Source organism: Triturus cristatus, chromosome 1_2 (genome assembly GCF_964204655.1).
Source record: "Triturus cristatus chromosome 1_2, aTriCri1.1, whole genome shotgun sequence".
Taxonomy (NCBI): domain Eukaryota; kingdom Metazoa; phylum Chordata; class Amphibia; order Caudata; family Salamandridae; genus Triturus; species Triturus cristatus.
The window spans coordinates 909,500,792-909,516,028 of NC_140580.1; the positions used below are offsets into that span (position 1 = coordinate 909,500,792).

The 15,237-nt window shown below is 43.1% G+C and overlaps 1 protein-coding gene across 5 annotated transcripts in view; it reads right to left on the reverse strand.

Moving 5' to 3' along the window:
- The window catches only part of AGRN (agrin), a 726,538-nt gene that overhangs the window by 51,653 nt on the left and 659,648 nt on the right, over positions 1 to 15,237 (reverse strand). For 3 of the 5 annotated variants that reach the window (XM_085609659.1, XM_085609657.1, XM_085609663.1), the window contains one exon: positions 1,437 to 1,568. In XM_085609659.1, the coding sequence (XP_085465785.1) occupies positions 1,437 to 1,568 (132 nt within the window). The remainder of the gene's footprint in view (positions 1 to 1,436; positions 1,569 to 15,237) is intronic. The other 2 variants (XM_085609660.1, XM_085609658.1) reach the window with 1 other exon arrangement.

Below are 15,237 nucleotides of genomic sequence, written 5' to 3' on the forward strand. Positions count from 1 at the left end.
GCTCTTCTACCATCATGCACCGCTCTCTTGTTCTGGTGACTGCCACAGTAGAGCAGCAAAAGAACATCCACAGAAATGTACAGACGAGAGAGCTAAAGATGAACAGGAAACACCGAGTAACTTTCGAGCTGGGCATTATAGGCCACCATGATTCGAATGGCGTTCTTCTCCCGATCTGATCGAAAAAGCCGGCCTTCATATCAGTGTTCATGTGTCATCCTTCACTAAGCGGAATTCTTGCCACCACCATTCCTGCTGTTCATGAACACTACGACACTAGGAAAGAACTTACACCGCTCAAGTAATACAGTCCTTTTCAAGAGTACAGCCTTTTCCCATTTATAACCTAATGCCCGTGTTTCTCTTCTTTAAAGAAGCATCAAAGGAAGAGACAACAAGCATTGGCATAGCCAATAGGTCTCGCCTTTGGGACCTTATAAGTGTTTAGCCATGCAACAGTTGCATAGCTAAATACTTGGTCCCAAAAGCGAGACCTATTGGCTATGCCAAGCGGCCGCGAAAGTGATCGCGATCAAATATCAAAGCGGCCGCGAAAGTGAAAGTACTTGCGTCAAGCGCGGAGTGCGCGGCGGCGCACATGCACTGTAGGTCTAGGCTGGCCTGGTAGCACTTTTTGGAGCCCTCTCAAAATGTCTCGCCAGACCAGCGCATGCGCTGGGTCAGGCGAGACCTAAAAATGAGCTTTTTACCTATTACTGCATCACTAACAATCTCCAAACAATCAGCATTCCACAATTCTGTTTTGTTGTGTGATGTCTGGTTGAGTTTTCAGACATATTGTGACATCACTTACCGGGTGACCATTTAATTCTACCTAGTGCCCCACCTCACCCAGTTCCCAGCCTTAGGAGTACCAGCATCCTGCAAGCAAATACATGTGCACATTTTGGATGAGCGGATATTTCCTGAACACTTAAAAGCGGATGGGGTCAGTGCCCTACCCAAGAACTGCTGTACCTGGGTGGACAGCCCGACACAGTCCAAACCACCACCACGAATAACACAGAAATGAATTTAAAAATATAATGGCACATGGAACATGATTGTCAAGGAATTCAGAAAGAAAAGCAGAGGCTCTGCAGGCAGAGAAGACTGAGGTTCGGATCTCCTTCAAGCCCCTGTGAGATCTTTGTAAATGGCACAAATTCAACGGTGTCCACCGCAGCGGGTGCGGAGGAGGTGAGGTCAGACCTGCTTTTAGGGCACAGATGAAAGTCCCTGCACTCTCACCACATCTCCTTTCAGTACTGCAAACAATAAGCTGAGGGAAATTTAATGGATTAGAGATGAAAAGGATCCCAGTGAGACCAACGAACCAGCTTGGCCTCCCGCTCGTTCTCCCTTGCTGTGCAGGCGCATGCCTTTGATGCCAAAAATAATGGGCGGGAAAAAAAGGGAAGGAAACGTAAATGTACCCGGTGTCTCACCAAAGTCCATGAATTTCACGTGTTCCTGAGGTGGCTTCTTCACCAGGATGGCCTTCTTGCGAGACGCTTTCATCTGTTTCAGAAGAGCCCGCTGGACGTCTGCAGCAGTGTATTGGGTCTCTGTTAGAAGGAATAAGAAACCAGATCAATTATTTGCTTTGCTCTATTATGTGAGGTCAACTATACATATTTTTTAACCATATTCCCTTAGTAGCAAAATCTCTTTTTAAAGAGACGGTTTCGGCAAACTCAGTTCAGAATGTGCTACTTGCCTGCTTTTCTCTCATTTATATTGTAAGTCAAGTTACTTTTTGGAGTACCGGCTTTGGGGGCAAGTAACCATTATGGAAGCTACTTGTTAAAGAGAATTTGGGGATAGTGGAAACTTCTTTCGAGAAGAGTGTTTAAGAAATGTATGGCGTGTATGTCCTAACAGTCCACATACATGCCTCCATCAAGAGCTAAGTCTTGGCTCTGAGCTAGTGTCTGGCTATGCAGGTACGGCTCTCTTATAAAAGTTCTTATTTTTCACAACTTGGGGGACAGATGACTGTAGTTTGGGTGGCAGAGTTATGTGAATAAAAATTTCACACAAAGGCGGGGAAAATCTTCCCAGCTTAGTCCGCACTGGAGCTGAACTGCTCTGGCATGGATTCCTAAAAGACACACAGATGATGGATGGAATGCAGAGCAAATCAAACATTCACCCCAAGTCAAGAGATCTGGGTTAAATCTATTGTTCTTTAGCCCACTCTGCCACCCCAGTTTAGACCCAGCCATATGCAAATCAGTCCTGACCCTGTCCCTCATGGGAACAGTCCAGCCCGAACTGCCAAGACAGGTACTCCCTGGACCGGAAACAAGCATCCTGGGACCGTTTGGCATAGATTCCCTGCAGCTGTGTCTATTGAATGCTGCCCTTTGCCTTAAATGTCATCAGGGGAACTGTGGATGACCCAGACCACTGTACTGTCCATTCTTTCCCTCCTTCACTAGAATTCCCACTTGAAGCCGGTACACATGTCCGCAAACAATCCATTTCCCAGCCGCTGTGTGCCACGACTTAAGTGGCATGACTTTCCGCTTGCTGGTAGGCAAACCGCGAGGGCTCAGGGATGCCTGCGGGCCAGCTCACGGCCATGAGTGTCACCTGGAATGTTTTCCTGTTGTGGTGCAGCGCTCCTTATACCTTTTTGTTTTAAACTTTGTAAACTTTCCAAAATTTAAAAATAAAAACTACTCTCCCCTCCAACGGTAGGGTGAAATACGTTTTTGTGGAGATTTCCGGGAGCTTCCCAGGATGCTCAACAGATACTCTAAAGGCAATGGCTAGACTGGAAACGCATTCTTGGCTGATGAATTGCCTTAAGTGCAGGTTCGATGCGACCTCTGGAAGTGAATATAACCATCCTACACAATTCTGAATTATCTGGACGTTGCCTAGGTGTGTTTCGCTGGGGGGTATCGCTGTAATTTGAGAGAGAGCGTCCCTGCTAAATTTTAGTGAAGTTCTGTCAGTGTAGAGTTGAATTAGTGCAACTCAAAAGTACCAAATTGAGAACAATTGGAGACCTTTAAAGTAGTTTTATTGTACTTTTCATTGCATTTCTGTAAAACTATTTTTATATTTTATGCCGAAAAATGTGCTTAGTTTTCACTAGGATACACACAGGCCGCTCACACTTTCCTATATAAGTGATGAACCAATTACAACATTTCGGTAATCCTATTTTTATTGGACACGCCACATTCCTGCAGATTACTCTCTAGAAGGAATGCCCATTGTAGGATTTCAGTTTTGGATAGATTCGTGTTCAGAACATCTTTCTATTCAATGGAGTGCTGCCTCTAGTGCTAGTGAGACATCTGATGGCCCCTGAGGCCCTCTCGGCGATGCTTCTCTGCCCCGGCTGGCACAGGGATGGGGACAACCAGGGCCGGACTGGCCGTAGCGGGCACTGGGCAATGCCCCGGTAGGCCGCACGGATGGGGGCCGGTTTTGGGCCACAGGAGGCTGTTTTTGTTACAGGGCCGTTTTTGCAGCAGCGGGGGCGGCTGAGCACTTTGCCAGGGCCGGTTTTGGTTCCCAGTCCGGCCCTGGGGACAACAATGTCTTTCTCTAACCTCCGGCACTGGGTGCACGAGAACTCTACAGAAAAGTATAATTATCTCTGGTGAATGGACCAGCGGCTCCAAAATGTATTTTAGTCTATGTAGCTTAGGTTTTTAATGCTGATTCTTCATATCCAAAATCTAGTCAGTTTTGCAAACTATTGTGAAAGAGTAAATTTCAGCAAATCACCCAGCACAGGGAGGAAAAGTGCTGGCAAAGTATTCAGCCTAATGGCATTCTATAAGACTGAATGTAGCCCTTCATCTGGACTCACTGCTGAAGTGGCAGAGCTGCTCCTCAGATTCATCAGTGTCTTGGACCTCAGCAAATTTCTGATGACCCTCTTCGTCTCCAGGAGACAGATTAAGATATCAAAGCGAGCTTCACAAAAGCCTTTGATGCTTTCTTGGCCTTCCTTTTCACGTCAAAATGGATGAGACGCGATCTCCTGAAGCTCATCAAACACGGTCTTGAACTAACATGGAGGACGGAGGCCTCCGGCGCCGCAGCCAAATCCTCAGTCGTTGCAGATGAAGCATGTGCAGACTGCTTACACCACTATAACTCAGTGCCTGCATCCAAGAACGGAACTGCGTGCTTTAGGTTAAAAGTAGGTTTTGTTTCCTGTATATGGCAGGTGTCAACTTTATGTTGTACATCTTGATACCAACAACAGCTCAGTTCACACCCAAAATTCAGAAAACTGATTGTCGAATCCTTGAGCACCCCTCACAGAAATGTTGTCTGTGATAAACACAGACTGGAATGCAGCTGCCCATCAAAAAAGGTGCATCCACAGAAAATGTATTGTCAAAGCCAATAGGTATGCTATCAGGATGTGTGCTAATTTTAGTGTCTTTTTGTTGTTGCAAGTATGTACGATGCAAATCAAAAGTTTAAACTGAAAGAAACTAAAAATGCTGCAGTCTGCAGGCAAAGAGTCCTCCTTTTGCGGCAGCTGTGCATGTCTGATCAAGAAAAATGCTGTCACTCATACTGCAAGACACCTGATGGATGAATTGGGCTGGCCCACAGCGACACGTGGAAGGGGCGTTAGCAAAATGTGAATGACAGGTGAACAGGCAAATAAATGAATGAAGTGGCTGAACCAAAGCACCACTCTATATGTTTGTATGTATGTATTGTAATTGTATTCTTGAAAATATGAGGCTATTCTAAAGCTTTTCAGCCAGTACCAACGTAACTGCTAACAATCACACTTCCAGAATTGTGGCAATTTAGACGATTCCAGGCCCCCAGAGTTATAAGACTGGCTTGAGCGGCCAGTATTGGTCACTTTTAATGTATATTGAATGAATAAACAAATAATGTGTTCATCTCGAAAGCAGATAAATAGTGCCACCATGTGGCAGACTGTCATAAGGGCCGGTGTTGACAACTAAGTGCCGGTGCCGAGCACCAGAAATCACCAGCTCTAATTATGCACTGCCTCCTGCTCTACGGTGCAAGCTCATCATAGGAGGCAGAATGATGCATAGAAAATCCTATAGCATGAAGTGAAACAGAAACAGTTCTCTGGGCAGAGGCAAAGCCCACATTATGTAGATTGTAAGGAACTGTAACAGGTAGGGAGAGACGCACTGTCAAGCAGACCTAAAACAGAAATAAAGGATAGAAAACTAGCCAAACAAATGTTTTTTTCTGCATCTGTTGCATCTAGTTAATGCTGATAAAAAATTCTAACATTATGGAAATTCTCCGAGCCTTTAATGAGCCTCAACCTGACTTCCGGGGATGATGTTACATGCCTTTGCTCCCCACTATGCAACTGTTAATGGGATTTTTTTCAGGTGTGGAATTGGTTTATTTTTTTTTTGATTTCAAAAGTATTTTATTTTTAAAGGAGCAAATAAGGACATAAGATATAAGCAAAAGTGATACAATTGATATCAGACCAAGATAAACAATATGGTAAACTGAAATTAAATAAGAAGAAATACACCATTACCAATCATTAATCTGCAGATATCCTATAAATAAATTAATTAAGGAAGAAAAAATTGATAACCTGCAGAAGAAATTAACAAAAGTATCACCATCAGATAGCAAAATAGAGATGAGAGGAAGAAAGAAAAGAAGGAAGAAAAGACGGAGAGAGTAGGAAAGAGATGAAGAAAGAGAAAGAAAGACAGGGAGGAGTGAAAGAAGAGGAGAGGATTTCCAAAGGATTCATCCGACACACAAGACAACATTAACCAGACAACATTAACCAGACAAATCAAAAGGATATTGAGCCACCAACCCCTCTGAGACCAAGTCCATGTACGTATCTAAGGCTTTCCAAACACCAGCAGATATAGAAGGAGAGAGATGAGCATGATCAACTGACGTGTGAGCACTTCGTAAAAAGGAGACCCAAGCCCACCAAGTATGGTAAGAAACAGAAGAGAAAGATTTCCACTCCAAGAGGATTACTTTGACTGCAACAGTCAATAAAAGATCCAACAATTGTAATTCCATGGAATCTAAAGGCAGAGGGACCGGGGCCGCCAACGGACCTAATAGAATTAATGGAAAAGAGAGTTGAAACTCAATATTAAAGATAATCATGAGGTGTTTGTGAATTAAATTCCAAAAGGGTTGGAGGAGGGACCAATCAAAGAACATATGCTGAAAATCGCCTGGTAAAAGCCCACAACTCCAACACAGATTATCTTCTTTGAGATTTAACGAATGCAAACGAATGGGAGTCCAATGAAGAAGATTAATAGAGAAAAACTTGGACTGCATTAATGAGGGGGCGATTTTACCACGAAGAGAAAGTTTACCAATATCTTGCCATGTGTCTGAAGAGATATGATCGGTAACACTATGATCAAAATGATGTAGCCATTTTTGCTGTGCGACCGTGTGGGAAGGAAGTGTAGAGGACGATAAGAATTTGTAAATCCTAGACGCTACATGGCCAGTCCTGATCCATAATTGAAAAAGCGTAATCGTAGGGGAAGAGGGATGAAGGTGCACTTTAGCAAGTGCTACCTTAATCTTAAGAAAGGTATAAAAGTCTAAGTTAGATAAAGAAAATTGTTGAGCTAGGGAGGAGAAAGGGAAAGGATCATTATTGGAGTCATAGAGATGTTTAACAAGTGAGATACCTTTCCCAGCCCAATAAGACATCAACTCTGGCTCAATATTAATTTGATTCTAGAATTCCGCCAAATGGACGACCATCTAGTTTTATGCAGTGGAATTGCCACTTTCTTATCAACCTTGCGAACCGCAGCAATAGTGTCTAAAATAATAGACCGAGAGAATGGAATAGAAAGGGTATTCGTGGTTAAAAAAGAGGCAGTCGGGAGAGGGGAGGCTAAGTCTTGTTCTATTAGCAACCAAGATGGAACATGAGTAGAGGGAGAAGAAAACCAGAGAGCACCCTGAGACGCCAGGAAAGCAGTTTGATATTTCCCCCAATCAGGAAGATTACAGCCTCCCATATCAAAAGATTTCCGTAAGAATTTATAAGCAATTCTAGCTCTTTTGTCATTCCATAAAAATTTGGAAGTAAGTAAGTCAAGTTCGTGAAAAAAGGAATCAGAGAGCTTTACCGGAAGCATAGAGGAAACAAAATTAATAATAGGTGTTATCATCATTTTAAGAGTCTGCAGTCGACCCCACCAGGAGATATGCTTCGGAGACCAAGTCTCTAAAAGACGTCGCACCTTAAGAATAGTTTGAGATTCATTATAAGTAATCGTAGCATAAAGAGTGGAACAAAAATAAATGCCCAGATATTTTAGATGTTTAGATTGCCACTTAAAACCCGCCGAACCCATATGAGAAGAGAAACAATAAGCATTTAAGGGGAACATCTCTGTCTTATCTTTGTTCAGGGTATATCCTGAAACCTTGGAGAAAAGAGAAATCGTATCAGAGATAGCAGGGATGGCCAATGCAATATCGTCAGAGAAAATAAGAACATCATCCGCATAAGCAGCTGTTTTTATCTGATGAGACCCAAAAGAGAACCCCTTAATGTCTGGATGTAAGTCAATCATTCTGAGAAGAGGATCAATGGACAACAAAAATAAAAGAGGAGACAAGGGACATCCTTGCCGAGTACCCTGGCGAAGGCTAAAAAAGGACGACGTAGCTCCATTCACTCTTATGTTAGCTCTAGGTCGGGAATAAAGAGACATAACCATACGGATAAAGGAATCACCAAGATTATGTGCACATAGAACAGCTCGTAGAAAAGGCCAAGAGACCTTATCAAAGGCCTTTTCAGCATCAAGGGCCAAGGCCGCCGCCGGAAGATTGGATCGCTTGGCGGAACCGAGAATGTGACAAAAAGTACGGATATTATCACGTGCAAGACGACCCTTTACAAAACCTATTTGGGAAGGATGAACCAATTGAGGGATAAAGGATTCCAAGCGTTTAGCTAAGATTTTAGCAAAAATCTTAGCTTCCATGTTAAGAAGAGAAATAGGCCGAAAATTTTTGGGGTCCGAATGATCTTTTCCTTCTTTGGGGATTACTACAATAGTAGCATCAGCAGCAGAACCAGACACAGAACCATCTTTAATAAAAGCATCAAAGACGGATTGAAGTTGCGGCACAATCACAGATATAAAGGTTTTATAAAACAAAATAGGATATCCATCAGGACCCGGAGCTTTACCGGAGCGGGTAGCTTTAATTGCAGAAATAATTTCGTCAGAGGTAATCGGGCCATTCAAAGAGTTATTATCCTCCTCCGATACAGTTTTCACAGGAACTGTCTTTAAGAACTCTTGACATTGTTCAAAAGAAGATTGATTAGAGGGGGTATATAAATTATTATAGAAATCTCTAAAGACCTCAAGAATTTCTTCAGTCTGAAATTTTTTCTTACCAAGATGGTCATTAATAGAAGAAATTTGGGAAGATTTATAAGAAGATTCTTGGAACTTTAATGTAGCCACAAGCAACTTGCCAGCACGGTTTTTTTAACAACAACTTCTTAGATTTCTGAGCCTGAAGACCTATTTGAGCTCTTTTAGTGACTATAGTATTGTATGTATATTTTAAATTCTTAATAGATTGTAGGCACAATTTATCTTTAGATTGTCGAAAAAGAGATTCCTGACTTTTAATCTCAGCTGCTAAATCCGTGAGTTCCTTTTTAATGGCAGCGTTTCTCCTTGACATACATTTGATGACCGGACCACGGAAAGTGCATTTAAAAGAGTCCCAGAGAACAACAGGGGAATCGACTGAACCAACATTCTCAAGGAAAAACGTCTCAATATCCTTGGAAAACTCTCGAACCTGGGAATCATCATGTAAGATTTCTGTGTTTAGTCTCCAAGATCGAGATCTCGCTCTAGGGGCAAAAGACAAAAGTGTGAAAGTCACCGCGGCATGGTCTGAAATCAAAATAGGATGAATAATCGGAGATGAGGAAGATTGAACAAGAGAGGAGTGAACCAAAAGATAATCATGCGTGAAAAAGACGAATGGGGGGAAGAAAAAAAGGAGAAATCACTGCCAGTGGGATTGTAGTTTGGGTGGCAGAGTTATGTGAATAAAAATTTCACACAAAGGCGGGGAAAATCTTCCCAGCTTAGCCCGCGCTGAGCTGCTCTGGCAAGGATTCCTAAAAGACACACAGATGATGGATGGAATGCAGAGCAAATCAAACATTCACCCCAAGTCAAGAGATCTGGGTTAAATCTATTGTTCTTTGGCTCCCCACGCCACCCCAGTTTAGACCCAGCCATATGCAAATCAGTCTTGACCCTGTCCCTCATGGGAACAGTCCAGCCCGAACTGCCAAGACAGGTTCTCCCTGGACCGGAAACAAGCATCCTGGGACCGTTTGGCATAGATTCCCTGCAGCTGTGTCTATTGAATGCTGCCCTTTGCCTTAAATGTCATCAGGGGAACTGTGGATGACCCAGACCACTGTACTGTCCATTCTTTTCCTCCTTCACTAGAATTCCCAGTTGAAGCCGGTACACATGTCCGCAAACAGTCCATTCCCCTCCCACTGTGTGCCACAACTTAAGTGGCATGACTTTCCGCTTGCTGGTAGGCAAACAGTGAGGGCTCAGGGATGCCTGCGGGCCAGCTCACGGCCATGAGTGTCACCTGGAATGTTTTCCTGTTGTGGTGCAGCGCTCCTTATACCTTTTTGTTTTAATCTTTGTAAACTTTCCAAAATTTAAAAATAAAAACTACTCTCCCCTCCAACGGTAGGGTGAAATACGTTTTTGTGGAGATTTCCGGGAGCTTCCCAGTATGCTCAACAGATACTCTAAAGGCAATGGCTGGACTGGAAACGCATTCTTGGCTGATGAATTTTGTAAGTGCAGGTTTGATGCGACCTCTGGAAGTGAATATAACCATCCTACACAATTCTGAATTATCTGGACGTTGCCTAGGTGTCTTTCGCTGGGGGGTATCGCTGTAATTTGAGAGAGAGTGTCCTTGCTAAATTTTAGTGAAGTTCTGTCAGTATAGAGTTGATTTAGTGCAAATCAAAAGTACCAAATTGAGAACACTGCCAATTGGAGACCTTTAAAGTAGTTTTATTGTACTTTTCATTACATTCCTGTAAAACTATTTTTATATTTTATGCCGAAAAATGTGCTTAGTTTTCACTAGTATAAACACAGGCCGGTCACACTTTTCTATATCAGTGATGAACCAATTACTAAATTTCGGTAATCCTATTTTTATTGGACACGCCACATTCCTGCAGATTACTCTCTAGAAGGAATGCCCATTGTAGGATTTCAGTTTTGGATAGATTCGTGTTCAGAACATCTTTCTATTCAATGGAGTGCTGCCTCTAGTGCTAGTGAGACATCTGATGGCCCCTGAGGCCCTCTCGGCGATGCTTCTCTGCCCCGGCTGGCACAGGGATGGGGACAACCAGGGCCGGACTGGCCGTAGCGGGCACTGGGCAATGCCCCGGTAGGCCGCACGGATGGGGGCCGGTTTTGGGCCACAGGAGGCTGTTTTTGTTACAGGGCCGTTTTTGCAGCAGCGGGGGCGGCCGAGCACTTTGCCAGGGCCGGTTTTGGTTCCCAGTCCGGCCCTGGGGACAACAATGGCTTTCTCTAACCTCCGGCACTGGGTGCACGAGAACTCTACAGAAAAGTATAATTATCTCTGGTGAATGGACCAGCGGCTCCAAAATGTATTTTAGTCTATGTAGCTTAGGTTTTTAATGCTGATTCTTCATATCCAAAATCTAGTCAGTTTTGCAAACTATTGTGAAAGAGTAAATTTCAGCAAATCACCCAGCACAGGGAGGAAAAGTGCTGGCAAAGTATTCAGCCTAATGGCATTCTATAAGACTGAATGTAGCCCTTCATCTGGACTCACTGCTGAAGTGGCAGAGCTGCTCCTCAGATTCATCAGTGTCTTGGACCTCAGCAAATTTCTGATGACCCTCTTCGTCTCCAGGAGACAGATTAAGATATCAAAGCGAGCTTCACAAAAGCCTTTGATGCTTTCTTGGCCTTCCTTTTCACGTCAAAATGGATGAGACGCGATCTCCTGAAGCTCATCAAACACGGTCTTGAACTAACATGGAGGACGGAGGCCTCCGGCGCCGCAGCCAAATCCTCAGATGAAGCATGTGCAGACTGCTTACACCACTATAACTCAGTGCCTGCATCCAAGAACGGAACTGCGTGCTTTAGGTTAAAAGTAGGTTTTGTTTCCTGTATATGGCAGGTGTCAACTTTATGTTGTACATCTTGATACCAACAACAGCTCAGTTCACACCCAAAATTCAGAAAACTGATTGTCGAATCCTTGAGCACCCCTCACAGAAATGTTGTCTGTGATAAACACAGACTGGAATGCAGCTGCCCATCAAAAAAGGTGCATCCACAGAAAATGTATTGTCAAAGCCAATAGGTATGCTATCAGGATGTGTGCTAATTTTAGTGTCTTTTTGTTGTTGCAAGTATGTACGATGCAAATCAAAAGTTTAAACTGAAAGAAACTAAAAATGCTGCAGTCTGCAGGCAAAGAGTCCTCCTTTTGCGGCAGCTGTGCATGTCTGATCAAGGAAAATGCTGTCACTCATACTGCAAGACACCTGATGGATGAATTGGGCTGGCCCACAGCGACACGTGGAAGGGGCGTTAGCAAAATGTGAATGACAGGTGAACAGGCTAATAAATGAATGAAGTGGCTGAACCAAAGCACCACTCTATGTGTTTGTATGTATGTATTGTAATTGTATTCTTGAAAATATGAGGCTATTCTAAAGCTTTTCAGCCAGTACCAACGTAACTGCTAACAATCACACTTCCAGAATTGTGGCAATTTAGACGATTCCAGGCCCCCAGAGTTATAAGACTGGCTTGAGCGGCCAGTATTGGTCACTTTTAATGTATATTGAATGAATAAACAAATAATGTGTTCATCTCGAAAGCAGATAAATAGTGCCACCATGTGGCAGACTGTCATAAGGGCCGGTGTTGACAACTAAGTGCCGGTGCCGAGCACCAGAAATCACCAGCTCTAATTATGCACTGCCTCCTGCTCTACGGTGCAAGCTCATCATAGGAGGCAGAATGATGCATAGAAAATCCTATAGCATGAAGTGAAACAGAAACAGTTCTCTGGGCAGAGGCAAAGCCCACATTATGTAGATTGTAAGGAACTGTAACAGGTAGGGAGAGACGCACTGTCAAGCAGACCTAAAACAGAAATAAAGGATAAAAAACTAGCCAAACAAATGTTTTTTTCTGCATCTGTTGCATCTAGTTAATGCTGATAAAAAATTCTAACATTATGGAAATTCTCCGAGCCTTTAATGAGCCTCAACCTGACTTCCGGGGATGATGTTACATGCCTTTGCTCCCCACTATGCAACTGTTAATGGGATTTTTTTCAGGTGTGGAATTGGTTTATTTTTTTTTTGATTTCAAAAGTATTTTATTTTTAAAGGAGCAAATAAGGACATAAGATATAAGCAAAAGTGATACAATTGATATCAGACCAAGATAAACAATATGGTAAACTGAAATTAAATAAGAAGAAATACACCATTACCAATCATTAATCTGCAGATATCCTATAAATAAATTAATTAAGGAAGAAAAAATTGATAACCTGCAGAAGAAATTAACAAAAGTATCACCATCAGATAGCAAAATAGAGATGAGAGGAAGAAAGAAAAGAAGGAAGAAAAGACGGAGAGAGTAGGAAAGAGATGAAGAAAGAGAAAGAAAGACAGGGAGGAGTGAAAGAAGAGGAGAGGATTTCCAAAGGATTCATCCGACACACAAGACAACATTAACCAGACAACATTAACCAGACAAATCAAAAGGATATTGAACCACCAACCCCTCTGAGACCAAGTCCATGTACGTATCTAAGGCTTTCCAAACACCAGCAGATATAGAAGGAGAGAGATGAGCATGATCAACTGACGTGTGAGCACTTCGTAAAAAGGAGACCCAAGCCCACCAAGTATGGTAAGAAACAGAAGAGAAAGATTTCCACTCCATGAGGATTACTTTGACTGCAACAGTCAATAAAAGATCCAACAATTGTAATTCCATGGAATCTAAAGGCAGAGGGACCGGGGCCGGCAACGGACCTAATAGAATTAATGGAAAAGAGAGTTGAAACTCAATATTAAAGATAATCATGAGGTGTTTGTGAATTAAATTCCAAAAGGGTTGGAGGAGGGACCAATCAAAGAACATATGCTGAAAATCGCCTGGTAAAAGCCCACAACTCCAACACAGATTATCTTCTTTGAGATTTAACGAATGCAAACGAATGGGAGTCCAATGAAGAAGATTACTAGAGAAAAACTTGGACTGCATTAATGAGGGGGCGATTTTACCACGAAGAGAAAGTTTACCAATATCTTGCCATGTGTCTGAAGAGATATGATCGGTAACACTATGATCAAAATGATGTAGCCATTTTTGCTGTGCTGTGGAAAAGTGGATTTTCCTGATCAGTTATGTCCCCTATCTTGGACCCCAACGGTTCTATATGCATGTTACAAGTACATGTATGTTCCCTCCAGTTCCAGTTTCTAAGACGCAAACATATGTGTGTCTACTGTCAACATGTTCTCTGTCAGATCCGCCATCAATGGGCTGGATATTCGATTCCTTAGTATGAAAGGCCACCGACTTTATATGGCTAAGTTACTCCATTTTTACAGTTCAGGCGAGTAGGCCCGATTCTGTCCTCAAAGCCTTTCCCTGCTCTCTGTCTCTGACAGCTTCAGCTTGAGCTCGCATCTGTATCCATGAACTTTGTCCTACTCCCTGTGCAGCTAACGGTGCCTGCCTCGGCTAGTTTTCGCCTGTCTGCCAAGAAGTTGTATTTCACCTTCGAATTATCTATTTTGCTCTTCAGCCGATGCATTCCTGTCCAGTGATTTAGGTAAACATTTCCTTTAGCTCACAAGCAAAGGACTCAGCCTTTCCGTCCTCCTGCAAGTGATTCATAGCCCTGTTGCCATGGAAAGTTTTCTGCCCCTCGCATCTCATATAGACACTTAGACGCTTGTACACGCACACAGTCAGTATAGAATAGATTCTGTCCGAGAGTCCTTCCTTGTGGATAACATAGTTCTTTAAACATAGGATGTTAGATATGATTTGGGATTAGGATGACTTGACCCCAGACTTCTCGTCTCCACATGTAGAGCTAAATGTCAAGTCCCCTTCACCCCCTAGTTGCACGTCAATTACACGTCATGCTGCCACGCGCGCATCTATGCCAAGTATTATCTTATAGATCCACCTATGTCTGATAATTCTAACCAATCATGTTTCTTTTATTCCTTATTACGCCTAGTTTCGATTATGTCACTGTCACGTCATTTTTCTTATCAAATGTTACGCCTTCTACATTCGTTTCATTGTAATGTACTTATTATAAAAATACATGTCTGTTAATAAATTATTGTACTTCACTTCCTGAACCTTCGTGGTGACGGAACCTGAGGGCCGCGACTCGAGTCGGCCATTTTGAATGGAATAAAGCCCATTAGAAAACCTCTTATACCACGGATTCTGCCTCTCGTTATTTTGAGCTATTTTACTTTAATTTAAGATTCCGCATGAAATTCAGTCCGGTAATATTTATTTTATTTACCACATAATGGCGCCCGAATAGGGACACTTTCTCATCTCACGCGCCGGCGGTGCGTTGCAGGCCCGGTCTCCTGCCACAGCTGGACGGACCATAAACGCGTACCAGCAGGATTTCCTGTAAGCTCCCTCCGGTCAAGCGGGGGCGACTGAGGCTGCGATCAACCCAGACGAGGCGGTGAGAAGTGCGAAGTATCCCGACCAGAGCCTAGCTGAGAGAGCAAGATCCGAGGTATACAGAGGCCCACCAGGTTTTCCGAAATTCCGACGTCCAGAGGGTCCGATGTCCGCAGTTATCGAGTCCTGTCCATTCTCTGAGGCCTTCCGTTTCAAGGAGCTACTCGGTGAGTACCATCGCCGAGGAGGCGTGTTGACGCGCACATAGGTTGTGCCGGTCAAGACGGATTTGGGTACACAAATCCGGTCTGCACTGTTTAGCAGTGTATATGTACTGTTTAGCAGTATATCAAGTATTCCGAAGTATTCAGTTATTGTCAAGAATTCAGCGTGGTGATTAGTTAGGCAGACTGTCATCATTGTCGATCATTGTTATAATGTTCAATGTTTAATGTTTAAAGTATTCAGA